General features: G+C 40.1%; 1 protein-coding gene across 14 annotated transcripts in view; it reads right to left on the minus strand.

The window, feature by feature from the left end:
- The window catches only part of PTPRM (protein tyrosine phosphatase receptor type M), a 1209695-nt gene that overhangs the window by 53262 nt on the left and 1134452 nt on the right, over nucleotides 1-21981 (minus strand). For all 14 annotated transcript variants that reach the window (XM_063923506.1, XM_063923503.1, XM_063923501.1 and 11 more), the window contains one exon: nucleotides 18953-19050. In XM_063923506.1, coding sequence (XP_063779576.1) covers nucleotides 18953-19050 — 98 coding nt within the window. The remainder of the gene's footprint in view (nucleotides 1-18952; nucleotides 19051-21981) is intronic.

Below are 21981 nucleotides of genomic sequence, written 5' to 3' on the forward strand. Positions count from 1 at the left end.
TAGCCATGTGTAATAAGTGTGAATATTGTTTTTAGTAGCAGTACTACAAGTCCCAGCAAGTCTCCCCCGCAAGCTTGTACTTGGAGAACCACAAGTACCAGCATGCGGTGGAAAACCAGGCCCGCTGGTACCTGTAGTACTACTGCTAAAAAAATACCCCCAAAAAACAAGACACACACACCGTGAAAGTATAATTTTATTACATACATGCACACCTCCAAACATACATACTTACCTATGGTCACACGAGGCGCGGTCCTCTTCTCCCTGTAGAATCCTTGGGGTACCTGTGAAAATAATTATACTCACATAATCCAGTGTAGAATCAGACCTTGGTATAATCCACGTACTTGACAAAATAATAAAATGGAAACCCGACCACGCACTGAAAGGGGCCCCATGTTTACACATGGGACCCCTTTCCCCGACTGCCAGGACCCCCCCTGACTCCTGTCAAAGAGGGTCCCTTCAGCCAATCAGGGAGCGCCACGTCGTGGCACTCTCCCAATTGGCTGTGTGCTCCTGTAGTGTCTGTCAGGCAGCACACGGCACAGATACAATATAGCGCCTATGCGCTCCATTGTATCCAATGGTGGGAACTTTGCGGTCAGAGGTTGACCGAAAGTAACCTCACCGGTGACCGCAAAGTTCCCACCATTGGCTACAATGGAGCGCATAGGCGCTACATTGTATCTGTGCCGTGTGCTGCCTGACAGACACTACAGGAGCACACAGCCAATCAGGAGAGTGCCATGACGTGGCGCTCCCGGACTGGCTGAAGGGACCCTCTTTGACAGGAGTCAGGGGGGGTCCTGGCAGTCGGGGAAAGGGGTCCCATGTGTAAACATGGGACCCCTTTCAGTGCATGGTCGGGTTTCCGTTTTTTTGGGTTTTGCCAAGTACGTGGATTATTCAAAGGTCGGATTCTACCCTGGATTATGTGAGTATAATTTTTAACACAGGTATCCCTAGGATTCTACATGGAGAAGAGGACCGAGCCTCGTGGGAAAATAGGTAAGTATGTATGTATGGAGGTGTGCATGTATGTAATAAACTTATACTGTCACGGTGTGTGTGTCCTGTTTTTTTGGGGGTATTTTTTTAGTAGTAGTACTACAGGTACCAGCGGGCCCGGTTTTCAACCGCATGCTGGTACTTGTGGTTCTCTAAGTACCAGATTGCGGGGGGAGGCTTGCTGGGACTTGTAGTACTGCTACTAAAAACAATATTCACAATTTTTCACAAGGCTATCAGCCCCCCATCCGCCGCCCTTGGATGGGGGGACAGCCTCGGGCTTCACCCCTGGCCCTTGGGTGGCTGGAGGGGTGGACCCCTTGATTGAAGGGGTCCCCACTCCTCCAGGGTACCCCGGCCAGGGGTGACTAGTTGGGTATGTAATGCCAGGGCCGCAGGGACCAGTATAAAAGTGTCCCCCGGCTGTGGCATTATGTACCTGGCTAGTGGAGCCTGGTGCTGGTTTAAAAAATACGGGGGACCCCTACGCTTTTTGTCCTCCATATTTTTGGAACCAGGACCATGTCATTTTTCCCCCATATTTTTTCTAACAGGACCAGCTCAAAGAGCTCGAGGCTGGTTGTGCTTAAAAGGGGGGACCCCACGCAATTTTTTTCAGATTTTTTAAGATTTTAAACAACTTTTTAAGGTACACAATGAAGCCCTGCACGGATCTCACAGATCCGGCCGGGATTCCTTGTGTTTTGTCAGGCAGTGTTTTACTCATCACTCCCGTAAAACACTGCCTGATATTACGAATCACATCGACATCGGAAAAAACGATTGTGCAAAACTCAGCAGCTTAGTGAATAACCGTATCAGGATTCAAAAAGTTGCAGTAAAATGCACCCGATACCATTCGAGTTCAAACACCCTTAAAAACGGCAAAAACACGAATATTAGTAAATAAACCCCCATAGCTGCCTTGTGAGCCAGAATGTCCAGAATTAGAGAGAGTCCTCCCAGACTCCCAAAAGAGCATGTCATTTTCCTATACCTCCCAAAGGAGCAAGCAATTCTCCTTAGAGGACACTTAGATGCCTGCAAGGTGACTAGGGACATTGTGTGAACATACAAATTGTTTCATCAAGCTCAACTTCTTATGGGAATAGCAGATGGGCCACAGCCTGTTGACACAATTAGCATCATCGTATGCCCTGCCTTAACCGTTTGATGAAATAAATAACTTTAACAAGTCACGCTCTCACCTCTTCATGCCTATCGTCTGTATCACCCTGGGGGAGAGTTATGAAAAGCAGGCAAGTATGCCAGACATCGTTTTATGTTATTTCTTTGTACATGATAAGAGGAAACATATTGATAGTTTGCATCTGATTTCTATGTTTAGGTCCTCTACATCTATGTGTGCCCCAGTGATGTCAGGCCGGGAGCCTGCCACTGTGCCTGTAAGTTGTTGAGTTATGAAAAAGCGAAAGGTGTAGATAGCTAACCTATATTGCCACTTTATCTGATTTTCAGTCTTATCACTCAGTGGGAAAATGTGCTCCAACATAGTATTAAGGCCAGGTAGGCAAATGACTGCTTCTACTCAAGCCCATGAGGCTCCAGACACTCAGCCCAGCACATGCTGCTGTGTGCTTGACTGCAGTGTGGCCTGGTGTGGCACCCTGGAAAATGGTGTGTGTACCCCTTTAAAGTTGCTCACACGTCTACAGCACCATGGGGAGACCATGGCACAGTAGGAATGAAAGCAGAGACCCTGGTCCGATCACATGGTCATGATGGAGACTGCTGATTGGACAGGGGCAGCCTGGGAGAAGAGAGCCTTGTGGGAAGAAGAAGGTGGAGCAGTGCAGAGCGAGAGGAGCTGTGGGAATGCTGCACGCATACAGAGCTGAGCGGGAGCAGAGAGACCAAGTGACAGCCACGGGACACTGGGCGGTGGGAGCAGCGCTGCAGAATGCAAGCAGTAGGGTGCTGCCAGAGAGACAACTGTCAGGAGAGCAGGTGTTGAGACACCGCATCCAGGGATCGGACACCACCGGACTTGGGGAGAGGCACAGATGCCACTCATCTTGGGACTGAAAGGAGCCATTAACTGGACTGGCTGAGCATAGGAACGCCTCTGCTTAAGAGGGTCTGAGTGAGTACAAAAGTATATAAACAACAAGAGCCCCGGGCAAACTCGACAACCAGGCTAAGAGACCGCTATCCATTTCTGTGAAGGTAAAGGGCGTGGACAGCATCACGCCACATTGCTTTAGTTAGACATTACAACGCTACAATTCCGCCAGCCAAACACTGTAAGGAGTTTATTGAAGCAAGCCTTCCCTCTACCACATTGAAACTAAGAGATTCAGTAAAACTAAGTTGTGGTAACAGCGCTAGTACACACATTTAATTTGAGAGACTGAGTTTGACAAGTTTGTGTACAGTCCTGTAAGCAGGACAAGAGACAAAGTTTGCTACATTGGAAAGACCCTCGTTGCTGAATAAATTGTATCTGTTCAGAGACACTACAATCCCTTCGCTAGTTACATTCTCTTTGCATAGAAATGTGAACAATTGACTCTGATATTATCCAGGTTTAACCCCATTCATTTGTGTGCCAATTCCCCAGGGACATACTGTGGCACAGAAGACTTCTACCTGTGCTCCAACGTTCCTTGCCAGTGAAGATTGAAACACCTTGGATAGGGAAAGTTAGAAAGTTTGTGTTGATTATTGCTTATTGTATTAGTGATACTAATTAATATGTTCATCTGTGATTCCAATGATATACTGACATTCTTATGTGATTCCAATTAATTGTATTTTGCATAATGAATGCTTATTTGTGGTGTGAACTGTAGACAATTGCCTTCTTGTTCATCTTTTAGACTTCAAATTCTTCTCTTTTGTGATTATCCAAATTGAATACCAATTAATCATCTTTAATCCAGAGTTCATTGCAGCTCAATAAAAGACATCCTGTTGAAATTGCTGATTCACTGCTGTTTTGTATCAATCTATCCTACCTGTCTGAACATGGTACTACAGGACAAAGTAAGGGGAGCAACATTTCAGGGGTAAGGTCCGTTACATAGCCACCCAATCCTCTCAACTACTTAGATATACCCGCCAACCCTGGGGTGTTACAGTGGAAGCAGCAACAATCTCCTCTGCCTGTGCTGGTGAGGGGTATTGATCACACTGATCATGCGTCCCTGTCCTGGATTTGCTCTTTACATTTAAAGTTCTTTTTATTCAATGTATTTTTTCTAAAGGAGGGGATCATGCCTCTCATGAATAGACCACGCCCCCCTCCCCCAAAGTACCTGGGCTCGGCCAAGCACTCTACTGCCCTTTGCAAGTTGGAAGCAGGAACTTAATTTCATATTGAGGTGCAGCCCTGTCCTTGATATAATGGCACATGTAGAAAGGTCACTGTCTCCCACAGGATCAGAACATAGATCTCAGTAAATATTCGATATTGAAGCAGGCTGTCCAATGGTCAGATTGGTTGCAGGTTGTTCTGTCACTGTCCATTGCAAAACAAGCTGATCACAAATAAGCAGCAGATAAAGACTGATAACAAAAATGTATTTTGTTCCTTGATACACGTATGATTGTGTGTGTGTGTGTGTGTGTGTGTGTGTGTGTGTGTGTGTGTGTGTGTGTGTGATGATGACCATCCTCTGTATACCACTGTGTAATATGTTAGCTCTATATAAATAAAGATTAATAACACCTTTCTAGATCCTTTTTCTCTATTAGTATATGGTCCATCAATATTATGCAAAACTAAGACCTGATGCTGTAATTTAATACCAATACTTATTACAGAAATTGCCACTGTGTGATTTCAACATATTATATTATTACCACATGTATTTTAGAACCTGTGTTTCTTGCACTAAAATATTATCCACATAAATATGTTCAAAGAACATAACAGGAAGCAGCTGCAGGAGGACCAAGGACACAGCTCAGGCAGAACAAAGATGTCTGGAGATAGCTGCTGCCAGCTGTTGACTTTCAACCTTTGGCAGACAAACTGTGGTTTGGATGGCTGAGCATCTTTTGCATAACTCAAATATTGAGACATTAGAGTTTAGAAGAAGCTGAGGAAGGAACAGGTATGTCTCAAATTCATCACCTACGGGTTATTCCACTAGAATAATATTCAGAGGCTGCCAATACCTATTACATAACTGCAAGGAAACCAGACACTAAATGTAAACAGTTAATACCTATAACTTGCTACTTTTTCCTCCTGGTCTGCCATCTCCACCATAGCACAACTTTATGTTTTCCCTACAGTCTGTGACAACTGCCTTTAAGCTTTCACAGGAAAACTTCAGAGATCTTGATCAGGCGTGAGCGGTGGTTTACCGGCAGGAACTGAAGCTACTGGTGAGAACATTCAGCATTCTCTCTGGATTAACTCACCTAGTTCATTGTAGTTCTAACAACTAGACAGCAGAAGAGAAGTAGACTCTTTTGTTTGGGGGCACTATCAAACATATGTTTAAAACTTTAACTCTTTAAAACACACTTTACAGGATATAATGATCACATGATGTAATACTGTATAGTGGTAGGCAGACAGATACAGAGTGGATCAAGAGATTCCATCTGTAAGGTGTATTCAGTTTAGTTATCTACAGACAAACTTATCACTGTAATTCCAGATGGCATTTATGTGAGCAATCTGTCAGAAATGGTGGGTAGTCACCCTATTCACCAGTACGGTAAACAAATATTCAAATATCCTCTGGATCTTGCTTCAGAAGTCTGTATTATAGAGATGCTGTCTGTAAGCAGGGATCCCCTAAGACCTACGCTGCACACAGCGGGTATCCCTTAAGACCCACGCGTGTTTCACCCCTCAGGCTTGGACATCGGGTCCCAGCTTACAGACAGCATCTCCATCCTACACACTTCTGAAGCAAGGTAATACATATACTCCCTTTATTCATTATATCTCCTTATGGGTAGTGAAGTTTAACCGCACCAAGGGATCCAATCCCCCATACCTATAATTAGTTGTTCCTCCCAGCACTTTATTCAGCTGCTGCACACTGAGCATTCACACCCTTATCTTTCCTACTATAAACTCTTTAAATTGAGAAATGTTAACTTCATTACATATATGAACAATTGTGCAATCTTTTATAGGAGGAGGATGTTTTGCTGTCTGCACTGTGTGAGATATTTACCACACACTCACTATATATATTTTCATATATTTCACCCATTTGCATAAGCCAAAAATACCTTTTTCTTTTATTATTATCAAGTGACACATTAACAGAACTGCAAACTATCATACACAACTTACCTATTTCCCTTGACTTTCGGTACTCTCATCAGTCCTATTTCTTAGAGCTAACAGCAGATGCAGTGCCAATCTTTCCAAACACATGCATTGGACTTAAAAACTCTCATTAATGCCATTCCATGCCAACAGGCATATGGCTTAAAAAAGCAGATCTTGACTCCTATCACATGCAGGGACTTTTCCAATCTGTTTTTTGTACAAACTTCTAATGGAAATACCTTGACAAATACACAGCTAGTTGCATATTAAGTGTGGAAATATATCTATCAAATATGCACATGTTACCTTGTCGATTTACATTTGTGCCTTCCGTGTGGCAAATGATATATCTGCTGTTTTGACTAACTGGAACCGATCCAGAGGATATTTGAATATTCATATACAGTACCGGTGAATAGGAGGACTACACACCATTTCTGACAGATTGCTCACAGAAGTGCAATCTGAAATTACTACAGTGTGATAAGTTTGTTTATAGATAACTAAACTGAATACACCTTACAGAGGAAATCTCTGTAGGGTTTATTCACTCCACTCCACTCCGTACTTGCCTGCCTACCACTATACATCATTATATCCTGTAAAATGTGTATTAAATAGAGATGAGCGGGTTCGGTTTTACTCGGATTTACTCGGTTCTCAAAACTGCATCTTATTGGCTCACGGATGGGTTAAAAATACTACCTATGTTTGGAACATCAAGACTCTCAAGCCGTTTCTTAGTGTTACAATAATTATTGGATATATATAGTCAGCTGGGTACTACATGATATATGCCAATCATTTCAGTCCGTGTGTCAATAAAATAATTATCCTTTATTTGTTTAATACCATTTTACTTAATTTCTCCAATAGGAATATTTTATGTGTGGTTGTTGTCTTTCTTTGATAGAAATAATAAAAGGTAAGGTTTAAACATATGTTTATGAGAGTTACCCCCAAAGTCTACTACTCTTCTGCTCTTGTCTAGTTGTATATTTAACTCTTGGGGCGCACCACCGGACCTATACTACAGGTTGAGTATCCCATATCCAAATATTCCGAAATACGGAATATTCCGAAATACGGATTTTTTTGGAGTGAGACTGAGATTGTGAATCCTTTGTTTTCTGATGGCTCAATGTACACAAACTTTGTTTAATACACAAAGTTTTTGAAAATATTGTATTAAATGACCTTCAGGCTGTGTGTATAAGGCGTATATGATACATAAATGAATTGTGTTTATGTACACAAACTTTCTTTAATGCACAAAGTTATTAAACATTATTGGCTAAAATTACCTTCGGGCTGTGTGTATAAGGTGTATATGAAACATAAATGCATTCTGTACTTATACTTGGATCCCATCGCCATGATATCTCATTATGGTATGCAATTATTCCAAAATATGGAAAAACCCAATATCCAAAATACATCTGGTCCCAAGCATTTTGGATATGGGATACTCAACCCGTATTCATGATTTTGTCTTAGAGACCGCTATCTCATTACAGACAAATTGATATATATATATATATATATATATATATATATATATACTGTACATACATACATGCATACAATTACCGGTAGTATCATTACCACATGTATACCCACATGGTTTATATAGGTATACTTGTGCACAGACCAGTCTCTATTTTTCAAGTACTAATAACAACCAAGAGCTTTTCCATTATAGTGAATCAGGAATCTTATGGAAAGATGGAATCAATGAAAAATGTTAAACCCCATTCCCTACAAAGTGTTTTCTAAATGGGGGCAGATTTACAGACATGAGGATAATGTTTTGTGTTTAGGAACATACAGTATTAATCATAAATCTAACACCTGTTACTACAGTATATCTGATGACATAAAGATGGAGCCATCTTCATCTTGGCCTTTAATAGGATTACTGAGCCAGGGCAGTCAGACTTAATCCCCTGCTGTAATGACTTGATCCCCTGATGTATTGTTCTCTCTGTATTATATTGCAGCTGAGAACAATAGATGAAGGGCTTATGTTAATAAACCATGGTGTGCCTAGGCGCAGCAGAGAAGTCAAGATGAGTGAGGCTCCATCTGTACTAGAAAATTGGTTTAGCTTGGCTTTATAAATTACATTTAATTTGCTATGTCAGTTTAGTGTTGGCATGACTGTAGGTAGGTATTAGGTAATCTGTACAACCTGATGTACAGTAATACCATGGCTCTCATTGGCGCAATTTGCTGTGTTAGTTTAGTGTTGGTATGACTGTAGGTATCAGGTAATCCGTACTACCTGATGTACAGTAATACCACAGCTCTCATTAATGCATAGCGCATAATGATCCCCTTTTGATAAATTTGACAACCATAATTATTCCTACAAAATGCAATATCTCTCTTTTAAATCTGTAAATGGTCCAAAACCGAGCACACATTCGTGATATTTGTCTGTAGTGAGTCTGATATATGATGACAACACAGCTGCTATTGAGAGAATTATTCATATAATGACAAGCAGCTATTGTTGTCCCAGTAAAATTCAAACCAATTAGGTTGCACATTCTGTTGTTTCTGATATAATTTTTCAAGTCAAAAGAAAAATCTTAAAATAGCTGCTCTTTAGGTGCCCGAGCCCTGCAATATTTCATATGTACTATAAAAGTAGGTTATGGATGAAAGTTTTCTGTCAACAAATCTAGGGTAAAGCTGCAAAAGCAGTAACAGTCCCACTTCATCAAAGCAAAATACACTGCCTGAGATGTCCATCATGACACTGATAAAGCATATGTGTAGTCAGAGGCAGCACTGTAACACTCACTGTTTGCCTTCTGGAACAACCAAGAAGCAATAAAGTGGTTACCATGCTTTTCTAAGCACATCACTCACCAGAATTAGGGAGAGAAATGCCAGGCTTGTCCAATGTTTTCTTGGTTGTGCTCCACTGACCACAGAACATTAATTTACTTGCCGTGCAGTTATTATATGTGCTGATTTAAAAACCTCTGTTTTCAAAATGCTCTATTTGACTAATGATGACAGATTCCCCTGGTGACAACAAAACGGTCTTCCTTGTTTTCTGTGGCGGATCCTGTCACCAAGTCCCTCTCTACTTTCAGCATAAGGGCAAAATGTTAATTGCCGAAACTGAGGAATAAGGATGCGTTTTAAGTGTTTTCCCAACTTTGTTTAGAGTGAATGCGATAAACAGTTTGTAAATTCCCAGAGTAAGTTATTGCTACCTAACATTAGCTATGATAAAAGTTAGTGTTACCGTCAGAGGGCTGACTGCTAATTAGGATGTTTATCCATTTGTTTATTAACAGTTATTTATAAAGTACATATTATTTAACAGTTATTTATATAGTATATATTATTTACTAACAGTTATTGATATATTGCCTACACATTGCAGAGAATATTTAATCATTCACATCAGTCCCTACATCAGTGGATGTTATAATCCATATTCCCCTACACACACACACACACACACACACACACACACACACACACACACACACACACACACACACACACACACACACACACACACACACACACACACACACACTAGGGCTAAGTTTGTAAGACTGCCTTTAACCTACCTGCTTGTTTTTGGAGTGTGGGAGGAAACCAGAGTACCAGGAGGAAAACCATGCAGGGAGCACATACAAACTATATACTGAGAGCAACTAGTTAGAATGGAACCAATGACCCCATTTTATATGTGTTTATGCTTATGTAATTAATGTGTGAATGAAATTAGCCAGGTTAGCTTGGTCTTCACATCCTAAATATTTAATGCAGCAGATCAAATCATGCAAATTGGTAACTACAAGGTCATGTGTAACATTGTATAGCATACAGTCACAGTCCTGTAGCTTTCAACTGCATGCTTATAGTAGGGACTATCAATCCCTCTTTGGATCCATATCCCTTTCTTTGCAGCTCCGTTTTCAGAATTGTCTACAAAAACCTGCGTTGTCTTTTGCTGGGAAAAAGCTGCATGTCGTTGGAGCCATTCTGCTCGATCCACCATTATAATTTGCCTGTGAAGTACCTGGTTTCCCGGCCTAACTCTATTTTCTGCCTATTCAATGTGTAGTTGCATTGGGTATTGTATGCCAGCAGGGGGGCGAGCGCAACAAAGTCCCTTGCGGGTTCGCTGGGCTCGCCACGCTACGGTTTCGGTAGTTCGCTGTGCTCGCCACAGGTTCTATTCCCACTCTATGGGTGTTGTGGACACCCACGAGTGGGAATAGCCCCTGTTATCCAGGATTCTGGCTGCCGGCATTATCAGTGGTCGGGATTCCGGCGTCGGTATCCTGACCGCCAGATCCCGACCACTGGCAATGTAACCACATCCCACGTAGTTGCCTTGTGCCATCTACCCAGACTCTGATGGATGCTGACACTACTTTGTTCCATGCACACTTAAGAATATGACCCAAGGACAGGATCATGTTATTCCCTCTCACCCTCCTCCTGGAAGTAGCCTTGCAAGATTCTGGAAATATGTAATGAGTTGGTAATCTCGTCATACTCATCTTTTTATCTTACATTTAGAAAGAGGAAAAAAAAAGTTGGTTGATTTTCCCTTTTCCGTGTGTTACGAAAGATAGGACCCTGCATAGGTGACTTTAAGGGGCAACAGCTGACTTACACTAAAAACAAATGACAATGCAAAGATCAAAAATGAGTCCTGCATTTCATTCATGGGGTTTAACTACTTTGTTTATTCCACAGAGTATAAGCCTCTTGCATCAATGAATTCATTTTATCACCCGTTATCAGGACTGTGCAGGGCAAAGTAGCAATATCTGTAAATGCCTGAAAGGCTTCATTTAGGTATTTAATAAACAGTCACAGTCTAATGAGGTCTTTTTCAAAACTGACTTAACATGTTTAGAAATCATTAGCTTAAATTACCAGTGCAAAAGTCTCCCGTGGGAGCCCTGCAGCTTGCGCTGCATGCGTTCTGGCGGGCGAATCAGCTGAACGACACAAAAGACATTTACATCTCTACACATAAATAAAGAGATACGTAAGTAAAACAAAACATACAAGATGTAAGTGTATTCCAAGTCACTTGACACAACTGACGGATGTCAGCATGGATTTTTAAAGAGACAAGAACACACTGTGGCATTTGCTAAATACCAGGTGCACCATTGTGCGTAGGTCCCAGTAGAATGACAAAGGCCCCTTGTTGGGATATACAAGGACGGTAAGAAATGGAAAGCGTGTCAAAAAAGGCTTCAGAAAATGACAGGTAGTGGCAGCTGTACTCGGCTCTGCAGGGGACAAATCAACAGACAAACATTTCCAGCAAGTGACAGCTACAACGGGGCCCTATGTATAATGTAACCTGTTCAGGAACGTGGGGTTTTCGGACCATCTTTACCAGGCATTTTGTAAAGGTATGCACTTTTGGAAAGTAACCCATTCCTTGCCATAGTACCTAATGCTTTCCCTATGTGCAGCAACAAAGCTGATCTGTAAATGGGATTTCACACAAAGGCTGGTAGCCGGTAATAGAAAATGAAGCTCAGGAATCAATTAAAATCATTATGCAGATTTAAAGACTGATAGCTCTAGTTTGAGATAGCAAACTGCTTCCAACACAGTTATCAGGAGACATATCTATTTTCATTTCAATACTATTACATCGTTCTAGAGTAAAATGCTTTAACTTCTTCAGTAGCCTTAGGACACAAAGGTGTAATCTGAAAATGAAATTATTTTTCTTTGTGCACAGTAACAGTGCCTGAGCGGGTTGCGTGGAACAAGAGAAATTTACTGGCAAGTAGAGTTTTCTAGCGTCTACTTATTGCGGGAGGCAAGGCAGGGCAGGCATGAGGTTGGGGCCAGATTCACAATTCAGCTGACATGCACTGAATCCTTAATTCCCATGCAGTGTACTAGCTACAATCCTATTGCACATAACTACAGTATATTCTTTAAAACAATATACTGCATTCTAAAGAGAAAGGTCATGCTTTGGGATTGCTGCATTGTTTCACAAATACCAAAGAAAGTGGCACATGCAGGGGGGTTTCTGAGTACCTGGAAAAACCCCAGATGAATCAAATTGTTTATTTTTGAGATGGAGACAGATGTGTCTCTGCAAAAGCTGCAACCACGATCGCAATTGTGACCATGGAGCTGATGCAGCAACAGAGAGCTATGTCCTCACAGTGCCGTCAGTCTGCTCTCAGCCCCTGGTGGTATGTATAAAATATATGTAAGTTGGAAGTTTGTGTGTATGTATGTATTTGTGGTTTGTATGCAGGGGCATAGCCAGAACTTTGTGGACCCTATAGCAACGTCAATCAATACTTCTAGAGCAATGCCTCTCCACAGTTGATAATTGTATGTCCCATAATAATGCCCTTGTTAACATTATGCCCCATAATAGTGTATTAGTTTATTTTATGAACCTTAGTAGTGCCCTAGTTCACATTACGTTGCATTGTTCTCTAGAGCTGCCTGTACACAGTATGCCACACAGTACCCCAAATTCACAGTATGACATCAGTGCCCCCAACTCATATTATACCGCATTACAGTGCCCAGTTCATATTATGCCACACTATAGTGCCTTCACTTCATACTGTGTCATATAACAGTGCCCCAGTTTATATTATGTAACATAATGCTTGTCAGTTAATTTTTTACCATATTACAATGAGCAGGTGCAGGGGCATAAATAGATATATTGTAGACACCAAGGCAAACATTTGTAAGGGCCAATATTGACCACCCAATGGTTAAAAATGTATTTAACACATGTAACTTTTACAGGGAAGGTGTGCCCCTCTTAGCTCTGGACCCCATAAGAGCTACACACCCTGCAGCTATGGTAGCTACCTGTATGTCCAAGTAAATATATATATATATATATATATATATATATATATATATGTATGCATGTATGTATTTATGTATGTATGTTTGTGAGTTTGTGTACGTATGTCTGTATGAATGTGTGTGCTATGTAACTATACATTATATATATATATATATATATATATATACAGTGGGGATCGAAAGTTTGGGCACCACAGGCAAAAATTCATTTTAATGTGCAAAAAGAAGCCAAGGAAAGATGGAAAAATCTCCAAAAAGCATCAAATTACAGATTAGACATTCTTATAACATGTCAAAAAAAGTTTGATTTTATTTCCATCATTTACACTTTCAAAAGAAAAGAAAACAAAAAATGGCATCTGCAAAAGTTTGGGCACCCTGCAGAGTTAATACCTTGTACTGCCCCCTTTGGCAAGTATCACAGCTTGTAAACACTTTTTGTAGCCAGCCAAGAGTCTTTCAATTCTTGTTTGAGGTATCTTCGCCCATTCTTCCTTACAAAAGTCTTCCAGTTCTTTGAGATTCCTGGGCTGTCTGTGACACACTGCTCTTTTAAGGTCTATCCATAGATTTTCAATTATGTTGAATGTCAGGAAATTGTGAAGGCCATGGCAAAACCTTCAGTTTACGCCTCTTGATGTAATCCACCGTGGATTTTGAGGTGTGTTTAGGATCATTATCCATTTGTAGAAGCCAGCCTCTCTTTAACTTCAGCTTTTTCACAGATGGCATCAAGTTAGCGTCCAAAATTTGCTGGAATCTTATTGAATCCATTTTTCCTTCTACTCGTGAAATATTCCCTGTGCCAGTGGCTGCAACACAACCCCAAGGCATGATTGATCCACCCCCATGCTTAACAGTTGGACAGAGGTTCTTTTCATTAAATTCTGTGCCCTTCCTTCTCCAAACGTACCTTTGCTCATTCCGGCCAAAAAGTTCTATTTTAACCTCATCGGTCCACAGAACTTTGTTCCAAAATGCATCAGGCTTGTCTATATGTTCATTTGCAAACTTCAAACGCTGATTTTTGTGGTGAGGACGTAGAAGAGGTTTTCTTCTGATGACTCTTCCATGAAGACCATATTTCTACAAGTATCTCTTTATAGTGGAATAGTGTACCACAACTCCAGTGTCTGCCAGATATTCCTGGAGGGATCATGCAGTCAATCGTGGATTTTGACTTGCTTTTCTCACAATCCTGCGAGCTGTTCTGTCTGATATTTTTCTTGGTCTTCCAGATCTTGCTTTAACTTCCACTGTTCCTGATGACTGCCATTTCTTAATTACATTCCGAACAGAGGATATGGGCATCTGATAACGCTTTGCTATCTTCTTATAGCCTTCTCCTGCTTTGTGAGCATCAACTATTCTCAGTTTCAGTGTTCTACACAACTGCTTAGAGGAACCCATGGTGCTGATTGTTGGAGCAAGGTCAGATGAGTCTGGGCTTTTAAAACCTTTGAGATTGACATCACCTGGTCTTTACAGACGATGATTGAGAACAATCCATGACACTGCCAGGTCTCAGCTGTCCAAAGGGGGCAGTACAAGGTATTAACTCTGCAGGGTGCCCAAACTTTTGCAGACGCCATTTTTTGTTTTCTGTTCTTTTGATAGTGTAAATGATGGAAATAAAATCAAACTTTTTTTGACATGTTATAAGAATGTCTAATCTGTAATTTGATGCCTTTTGGAGATTTTTCCATCTTTCCTTGGCTTCTTTTTGCACATTAAAATTAATTTTTGCCTGGGGTGCCCAAACTTTCGATCCCCACTGTATATATACCCACAGAAACCCCAGAGTAAAACCTGTGTTTGCCCCTGAAAGATACACAATTGTAAAAATTTTAAGTTTTAAGGCATACCACCGATCATATTTTATGAAATAATGGGGGAAAGTTCTGATAGGATTGATGCAGTATCTTATACATTTTTTTTTCAAACACTTCCACTCCCGCCTCCAAGATTTTGCACGTGCTGCTACCTATCTCTGGAATTCCCTCCCTCTCCCTATCAGACTCACTCCATATCTCTACAAAACTTAAAACAAACTCTCACAACTCACTTCTTCATCAAACCCTGTGTTCCATGCTCACTGTTTACCCCATCTGTGTCACCCCTGTCTGTACATCCCCTTTAGAATGTAAGCTCTCATGAGTAGGACCCTCTCCCCTCATGTGATTTTCCTTCTCTTACGTAGAATATCATCTACTACATACTCAATACAATGTCACCAAACCCTGATACTATTTCAGTGTTATAACCACTATTTGTTTATGTACTTTGTTAATCGCTTGTGGCACCATATAAATAAAGGATAATAATAATAATAATAATAATAATAATAATAATATTATATATCTATTGAAAGATCTTTGTTTTCATCATGCTATGGTATGATGAAACACGTACCCCCATTTAATTCTTAACACAGCAACAACAACAATCACAATCTCTTCTCATGTCAACAAAATTCCACATATTTTCAATTTCATACAGATCCTGACTAGTATAGCGTGTCCCATGGTTACACTTCTTGGTTCATCCTTGACACTGTAGCTCAATCTAAAATGTTATCCTTTCACTAACAAAACTGTTGCGTGTTCGGGATTTTTAGTGCAAACTTTTTCAAATGGCATTCCTGAGTGACTCAATGACTTATACACGTTCCAAAGGTATCAAGGACACCTACCAATATTTTTTGACTACTTTTTCTATTGTTATTGCAAAATCGGATGTTTTTGATGCTCTGCATTTTTATAAATACAATTTTAAAACAACAAATGGCAAAAAGAAACTCATACTGAGGTTCATTCAGAGTTGTGAGCAAAACAAAAAGGGTACATCTATGTACTTGGACAAACCATGTTGAAATGCATATGCAGTGCAAATACTGGCTGATTTTCAATGTAGCCTATACATACTGAACAGATTTATATCTACACTACAATTTAGAGTTTCACTAGGACACACCCTTTTCTGCACATTTTATATTTGCCCCACCTGCAGTGCAACATAGTTTTGATGTACACATTTTGCTAATTTTTTTGCTTTGCTGAATCAACTCCACTAATTTTACTCCTAGAACATAAAGTGACGTTGTTTAGCAAAACAAATTATTTTCTAATAGTATACATTATTGTATTATTATATATACAGTATATATATATCAGGGATGTGCGGTGAGCTAAATGGCTCAGGAGGCACTGGCTAGTGCCAGTGCCAGATCTACACACAATATATGAGTCAAAGAGTACATCTGGGCATTATACACAGGTGCAGCAGTATAAACTCCTGGAAATTTGGTGAGTTTTGATCAGAGATGTGCGGAAAAGATAAGCAGGTGAGGCACTGCCTCACCTGTCATAGACTTTTTACTCCAGAGTTTTGGCTATAAAAATGATTAGAATAATGCAAAAAAGATATTTCAAACATATTCTTTGTATTTTTCATATACTTTATACAGTAAAAACTCGGGCACAAACATTAGTATGACAGGAAAGGCTCTGCCTCACCTCACCTCACCGCACGTCACTGTTTTATATATATATATATCTCTCTCTGAAACCTTCCATATAAAAAGTTATGATCTATAGCCTGCCTGCCTGCTCAGTGCTCCCCATTGCTCCATTACAGAAACAGGCTCTGTCTTGACACTTCTGCTGCATAAGGCCTAGACCATGCCAGATTGCCCGTACACATTACATGATGTGATGAACGGTGAAACAACATTGTTCCGTCCTTCATTACACTGCACCGAGTCACACACAATATCTTCTGGTTGGCAGTGCAGCACAACCAACCAAGATGTTGCATATGACCCGCGGGAGTGCATAATTGCAGGTACACATTAGACCAGGGCTCGACAAATCCCAGGGGCCAGGTCGCCATGGTGACCAGATTCTGCTTCCTGGTGACCAGATATTATGCAGGGAAGTAGGAAGCTGATCTTCATCAGCCCTAGCTTGTGATTGTGCCTATATTTTTTCAGTGGGCAGTTCCCTATTGGCTAATGCTCGACTTCTCTTACCCCCCGAGCTTACACTGCACCCACAGTAAATGGGCCCAATCCCCCTCAATCCCCCCACTCTCCACCGGAGCATTCACTATAACTGCAGGAAGTAATGCCAGACCCCCCTTCCCTCCTCCTGGCATAGCTTACACAGCAGCCATGGGCAGTAATGTGTGTGTGTGTGTGTGTCCCCCCCCCCCCCCCGTGATGTGCCTTGGCAATTTTGAAATCTTGTTTAATGTGCCATTAGTTTAAAAAGGTTGAAAACCACTGATCTATAGGTATCCATGATATACTGCCTACAACAATAACACATTTGCCTCTCAGCTAAGTTGACTAATGGGTTCACAGCAGCCAACAGGCTGAATGTTGATGAAGATCTGTGATTTGTCAAGGACTACAATGGGGCACTGATATGTCCTCAGCCTAACCCACTTCCTGTAATCATAGCATTATTTTGTCACTGCAGCTAGAAAGAGCATCCTTTTTTATTGTAAAATTCCAATTTTCAGACTAATAGTGCTTTCTTTGCAAGTGTTTGATGTCCTAAACTGAATCATATCAATGCAAAGTGTTAATTTTTTTAAATGTGGAACTCCAGAAAATCCATGAGTGTATGATGCAAACATTAAGTGACAAGTGACCTTCTTATTCCACTGTAAAGAAATGGTGTGCCAATATTCAACAAAGAGATTTCAAGACTGAAGATACAGCAAGATCTCGGAGGCCTTCAACAGTGAACACACCCAAAATTGTTGACCGCGTTCATGACTTGATTTTGACAGATTGGTGAATCTCGGATAAAACTATAGCTAAGATACTGGAGATATCCAGGGAGTGCGTTGGGTTCATAATTCATAAGCTTTTGGATATGCAGAAGTAGATGCCCAAATGTTTGAACGCTGATTAGAAACAATAGGGATTGAACACTTCCAAGTAGGTTTTGCAGCATTTTGAGCAATCTGGTGATGACTTTTTCCAACAACTTGTCACTTTTGATGAAACATGGCTACATCACTACAATCCAGAGATGAAACAACAGTCCATGCAGTCGCGGCATTTAAGTTCTCCTTGGCCAAAGAAATTCAAGACTCAAAGGTCTGCAGGAAAGGTAATGGCAACATTTTTTTGGGACTAGAAAGGCATTTTACCAACTATCTCCCAAAGGGCCAAACAATAAATTCTGAATACTATTCTAACTCGCTGTGTTGATTAGCATGCCTTGAAGGACAAAAAAAGGTGAGGGAAACTGAGGAAAGATGTTCTGTTTTTGGAGGACAATGTGCCTGCTCACAAGTCTGGCAAGACTATAGATGTTTTGAAGATTCTGGAGTTTGAGAGCATAGACGATCCACCCTACTCACCAGATCTTGCTCCATCGGACTATTTCCTGTGCCCAAACCTTAAAGAAACTTTGAAAGGGAAGCATTTTTCAAATGATTTGGAGGTGATATCAGTAGAAAAGCAGTATTTGAGTTATCAAACTACAGAATTATTTTTGGAAGGGTTAAAAAAACTCCAGAAAGTCTGTGCCAAGCATGTTGAACTTCCGGATGAATATGTGTAATATTCTGTAAGTTTCATGGCTCTAGCCCATATCCATAGAAATTTCAGCCTATGTCCGTTTGTATTTGGAGATCCTGGGGGAGATGCATTATACCTTCTAAAGATTACAAGTGGAAACGCTGCCCATAGCACATAGCAAATTCTATAAAATGCATCAAAACTTTTTAGAAGGTTTGATACATCTCTCTCTCATATGACCTAACACATCACACAATGTAAATGTATATATTACTTACCCTTCCCACCTCTACCAGGTTGGTTACCATGACAATGCTGGCAGTGTTTTCATGCCACACCATCCTCCAGAAGTCATATGCAGTTTCTTGCATGGGTCCTACACAGATACACAAGGAGAGATATGTAACACAAGACCAGTTCCTCTACAACTAATAAGGAGTATTGAGACTTGATCGCTGTTGTGAGAATTTGCAAGCCGGACGATTATCAATTGACTGCTCATGCGTATGGACTGTAGTACGCACGCGCAAGGCCAAACAGCAAAAAAATCCTTTTTTGATCGCTAGCTGTACGCAAGTTGACAGAAAGCCGGCATTTGGGGGTGATAACTGCCCGTTTTCTGAGAGTGTCAGGAAAAACGCAGGCATGGCCAAGTGTTTTCAGGGAGGGTGTGTGACGTCAGCTCCGGACCTGATCAGCCTGATTCTATCGCACTGTAGGTGTAGGTCCTGGGCTACGCACAGACTGGAAAATCATACGATGGTGAGTGAGTTGCAAACGGATTTGCAGCTGATTGGCGATTGCAGACTTGCACGGGGCGGATTTTCACTCTGTCTGGTCAGCGGCTATCTGATTGCAGACCTCTGCAAATTCACAGAGGAGCGATCAGGTCTGAATAACACCCTTAGATTGGATTTTGCATTGTATAACAATAGTAGTAGCAGTAATAATAATAATAATAATTATTACATATTTTACAAAATAAATATGTGCAGATACATTTTTTGTCTGGAAAGATTTTCTGTTCATATGTATGACAATGTAAATAGATAACTTTAAAGAATGGCGCTGCTTCACAGAACTCGGACCCTACTGCATAAACCCCATGGTGTTGAAAATGGTAAACCTATTTCCTAGAAAACTATTAGTTTCCATATATCTAGAAAAAAGAACCCCATAGATGTATTATATAAAAATGCCTTTAGGACACAGCAAAAAAAAAAACACTAAAACACAGGTGAAAGAATGGTTACAGCTAAATATCAGAAAAAAAACAAAAAACAAAAACATTTAATGCCACCTTAAAAAATAAGATATTTCTATATTCTTGTTATCATATACAGTATCCAGGATTGGCGTAAAATAACAAAATGACATACAGTACTGCATCTTGATATGGTTAAACTAAAAGGAAGTCAGATAAAACCAGTACAGTTTGTGATAGACATAATAAGCTATATACCACTGAAATGATGATGATTGCACATTAGGTAATAGCTAAGATAATGACAGACTTGTACGAGTCAGCTGTACTCAGTAGAAAGTATTTCTTGTTCTCAAGACCATACAATGTCGGCCAACGGCAAACTGTGGTTTCTGACAATCAATGCTGGGAGAGTCTGCACAAGTACGCCAGTACAAGCTCCTTGTGTCTCATACATGCTCAGTCTGAGTGTAGATCAGCACCAGCTTCACAAAGTTTCAAAACAGCAAAAGTCTCGCTTCACGTATAATTCTGTTCGAACGCTTAATCATACTTTCAGGATGACAATAGAATAAATGACTATTGAATCACTTGTCTTGAGCATAAATTAGAATGTATTAAAGCATGCAGGGCAGTATGGCATTTAGAGCTATCTGTAAGTCAGAGCTAAGTACTAAGCTAGTGCGTGGACTGTGCAGAGCAGGACGTTTAAGCATTTTGTTTTTCTATCACTCATCTATTATTTACACCACAGTAAATAAGACGTCGTTTATTCGACTCACTGGTTTCAAGTTGAATTATTCCATTTATCTCTATAGTGTTAGTGTCTGAGTGAAATTGTGGAACAAATGCAGGATTGGCTCATTGTCTTCTCATATTTCCCTGGGTAAAACCAATACCATCCCTGAATGTTACATACTGTGTGTTATCTTCAGAGGGTATATCTAAATGAAAATGTTGATGAAATATAAAATGTCAACTAGTAAACTCAGTTGATGTAAAAGGTAAAGCTTTAATATGACCCTAGAAAGTGACAGCTATTCTCCCATAATTGCAATAAGCGTTTAGCAGCTCTGTACTCTGGGCCGGATTCACAGAATGACACAATGTCGATGTACGCAGTAGAGCAATATTCTGCCACTGTGCATGCGTCTAAGCCGCGCTGCACATGTACCGTGATGATCTTGTGACTGTGGTCTCAGTGAGGATATACTCACAAAGTGATTGACAGACATATAGGGGGGAATTCAAATGTTTGAAAAGTCGGTTAGGTGTCTGTTTATTAGATAGGAAAAAACAGACACCCAACTGACTTTTCAAACATTTGAATTCCCCCTATTGAGTAGTGGCATAGATAAAAAGGAATAGGGGTATTAGCGACCAATGGTATTAAAACTAGAATGTAAAGAGATAAACGATAATAGAATAAATATATTACTAAGAAGGGATCAAGTAGCCAGTATAAAAATGAACATAAACAGTTTATTAGAGACAGAATAAAACATAAATTAATAAAAAAATGTAATATTAAAAACCCTATTTTGACTGTAGATTGTGAAAAACAATATACAAAAGAATATAAAATGTATAAAGAGGTTTACTATTTTTTTAAGTAAAAAAGGAGGAATTTTAAGATAATCAAGAAATAGCTTATCTTAGTGCAGGAGGTCAGTAAAGTACACCAAACGCGTTTTGTGTGTGAGCCTTTATTATGACCCTTTGGTGTAGTCTCACAGATGAAATGCGTTGGATGTACCTCACTGACCTCCTGCACGAAGATAAGCTACCTCTTGATTATCTTAAAATTCTTCCTTTTTAACAAAATGTTTTTAAAAACCTCTTCATACATTTTAGATTCTTTTATATATTTTTTTTGCACAATCTACCATCAAAAAAGTGTTTTCCATATTTAATTTTTTTTTAAATACGTATGTTTAATTCTATAATAAATTGTCTAATTTTTTACTGGCTATTTGATCCTGTCTTAGTATTATATTTATTCTATTATGGTTTATCTCATTATAATTTTAACACCATTGGTTGATAATACCCCTATTCCTTTTCATCTATGTCACTTTTTACAGCATTTTACCCATGCTGACA

This window comes from Pseudophryne corroboree, chromosome 5 (assembly GCF_028390025.1).
Source record: "Pseudophryne corroboree isolate aPseCor3 chromosome 5, aPseCor3.hap2, whole genome shotgun sequence".
Lineage (NCBI taxonomy): Eukaryota > Metazoa > Chordata > Amphibia > Anura > Myobatrachidae > Pseudophryne > Pseudophryne corroboree.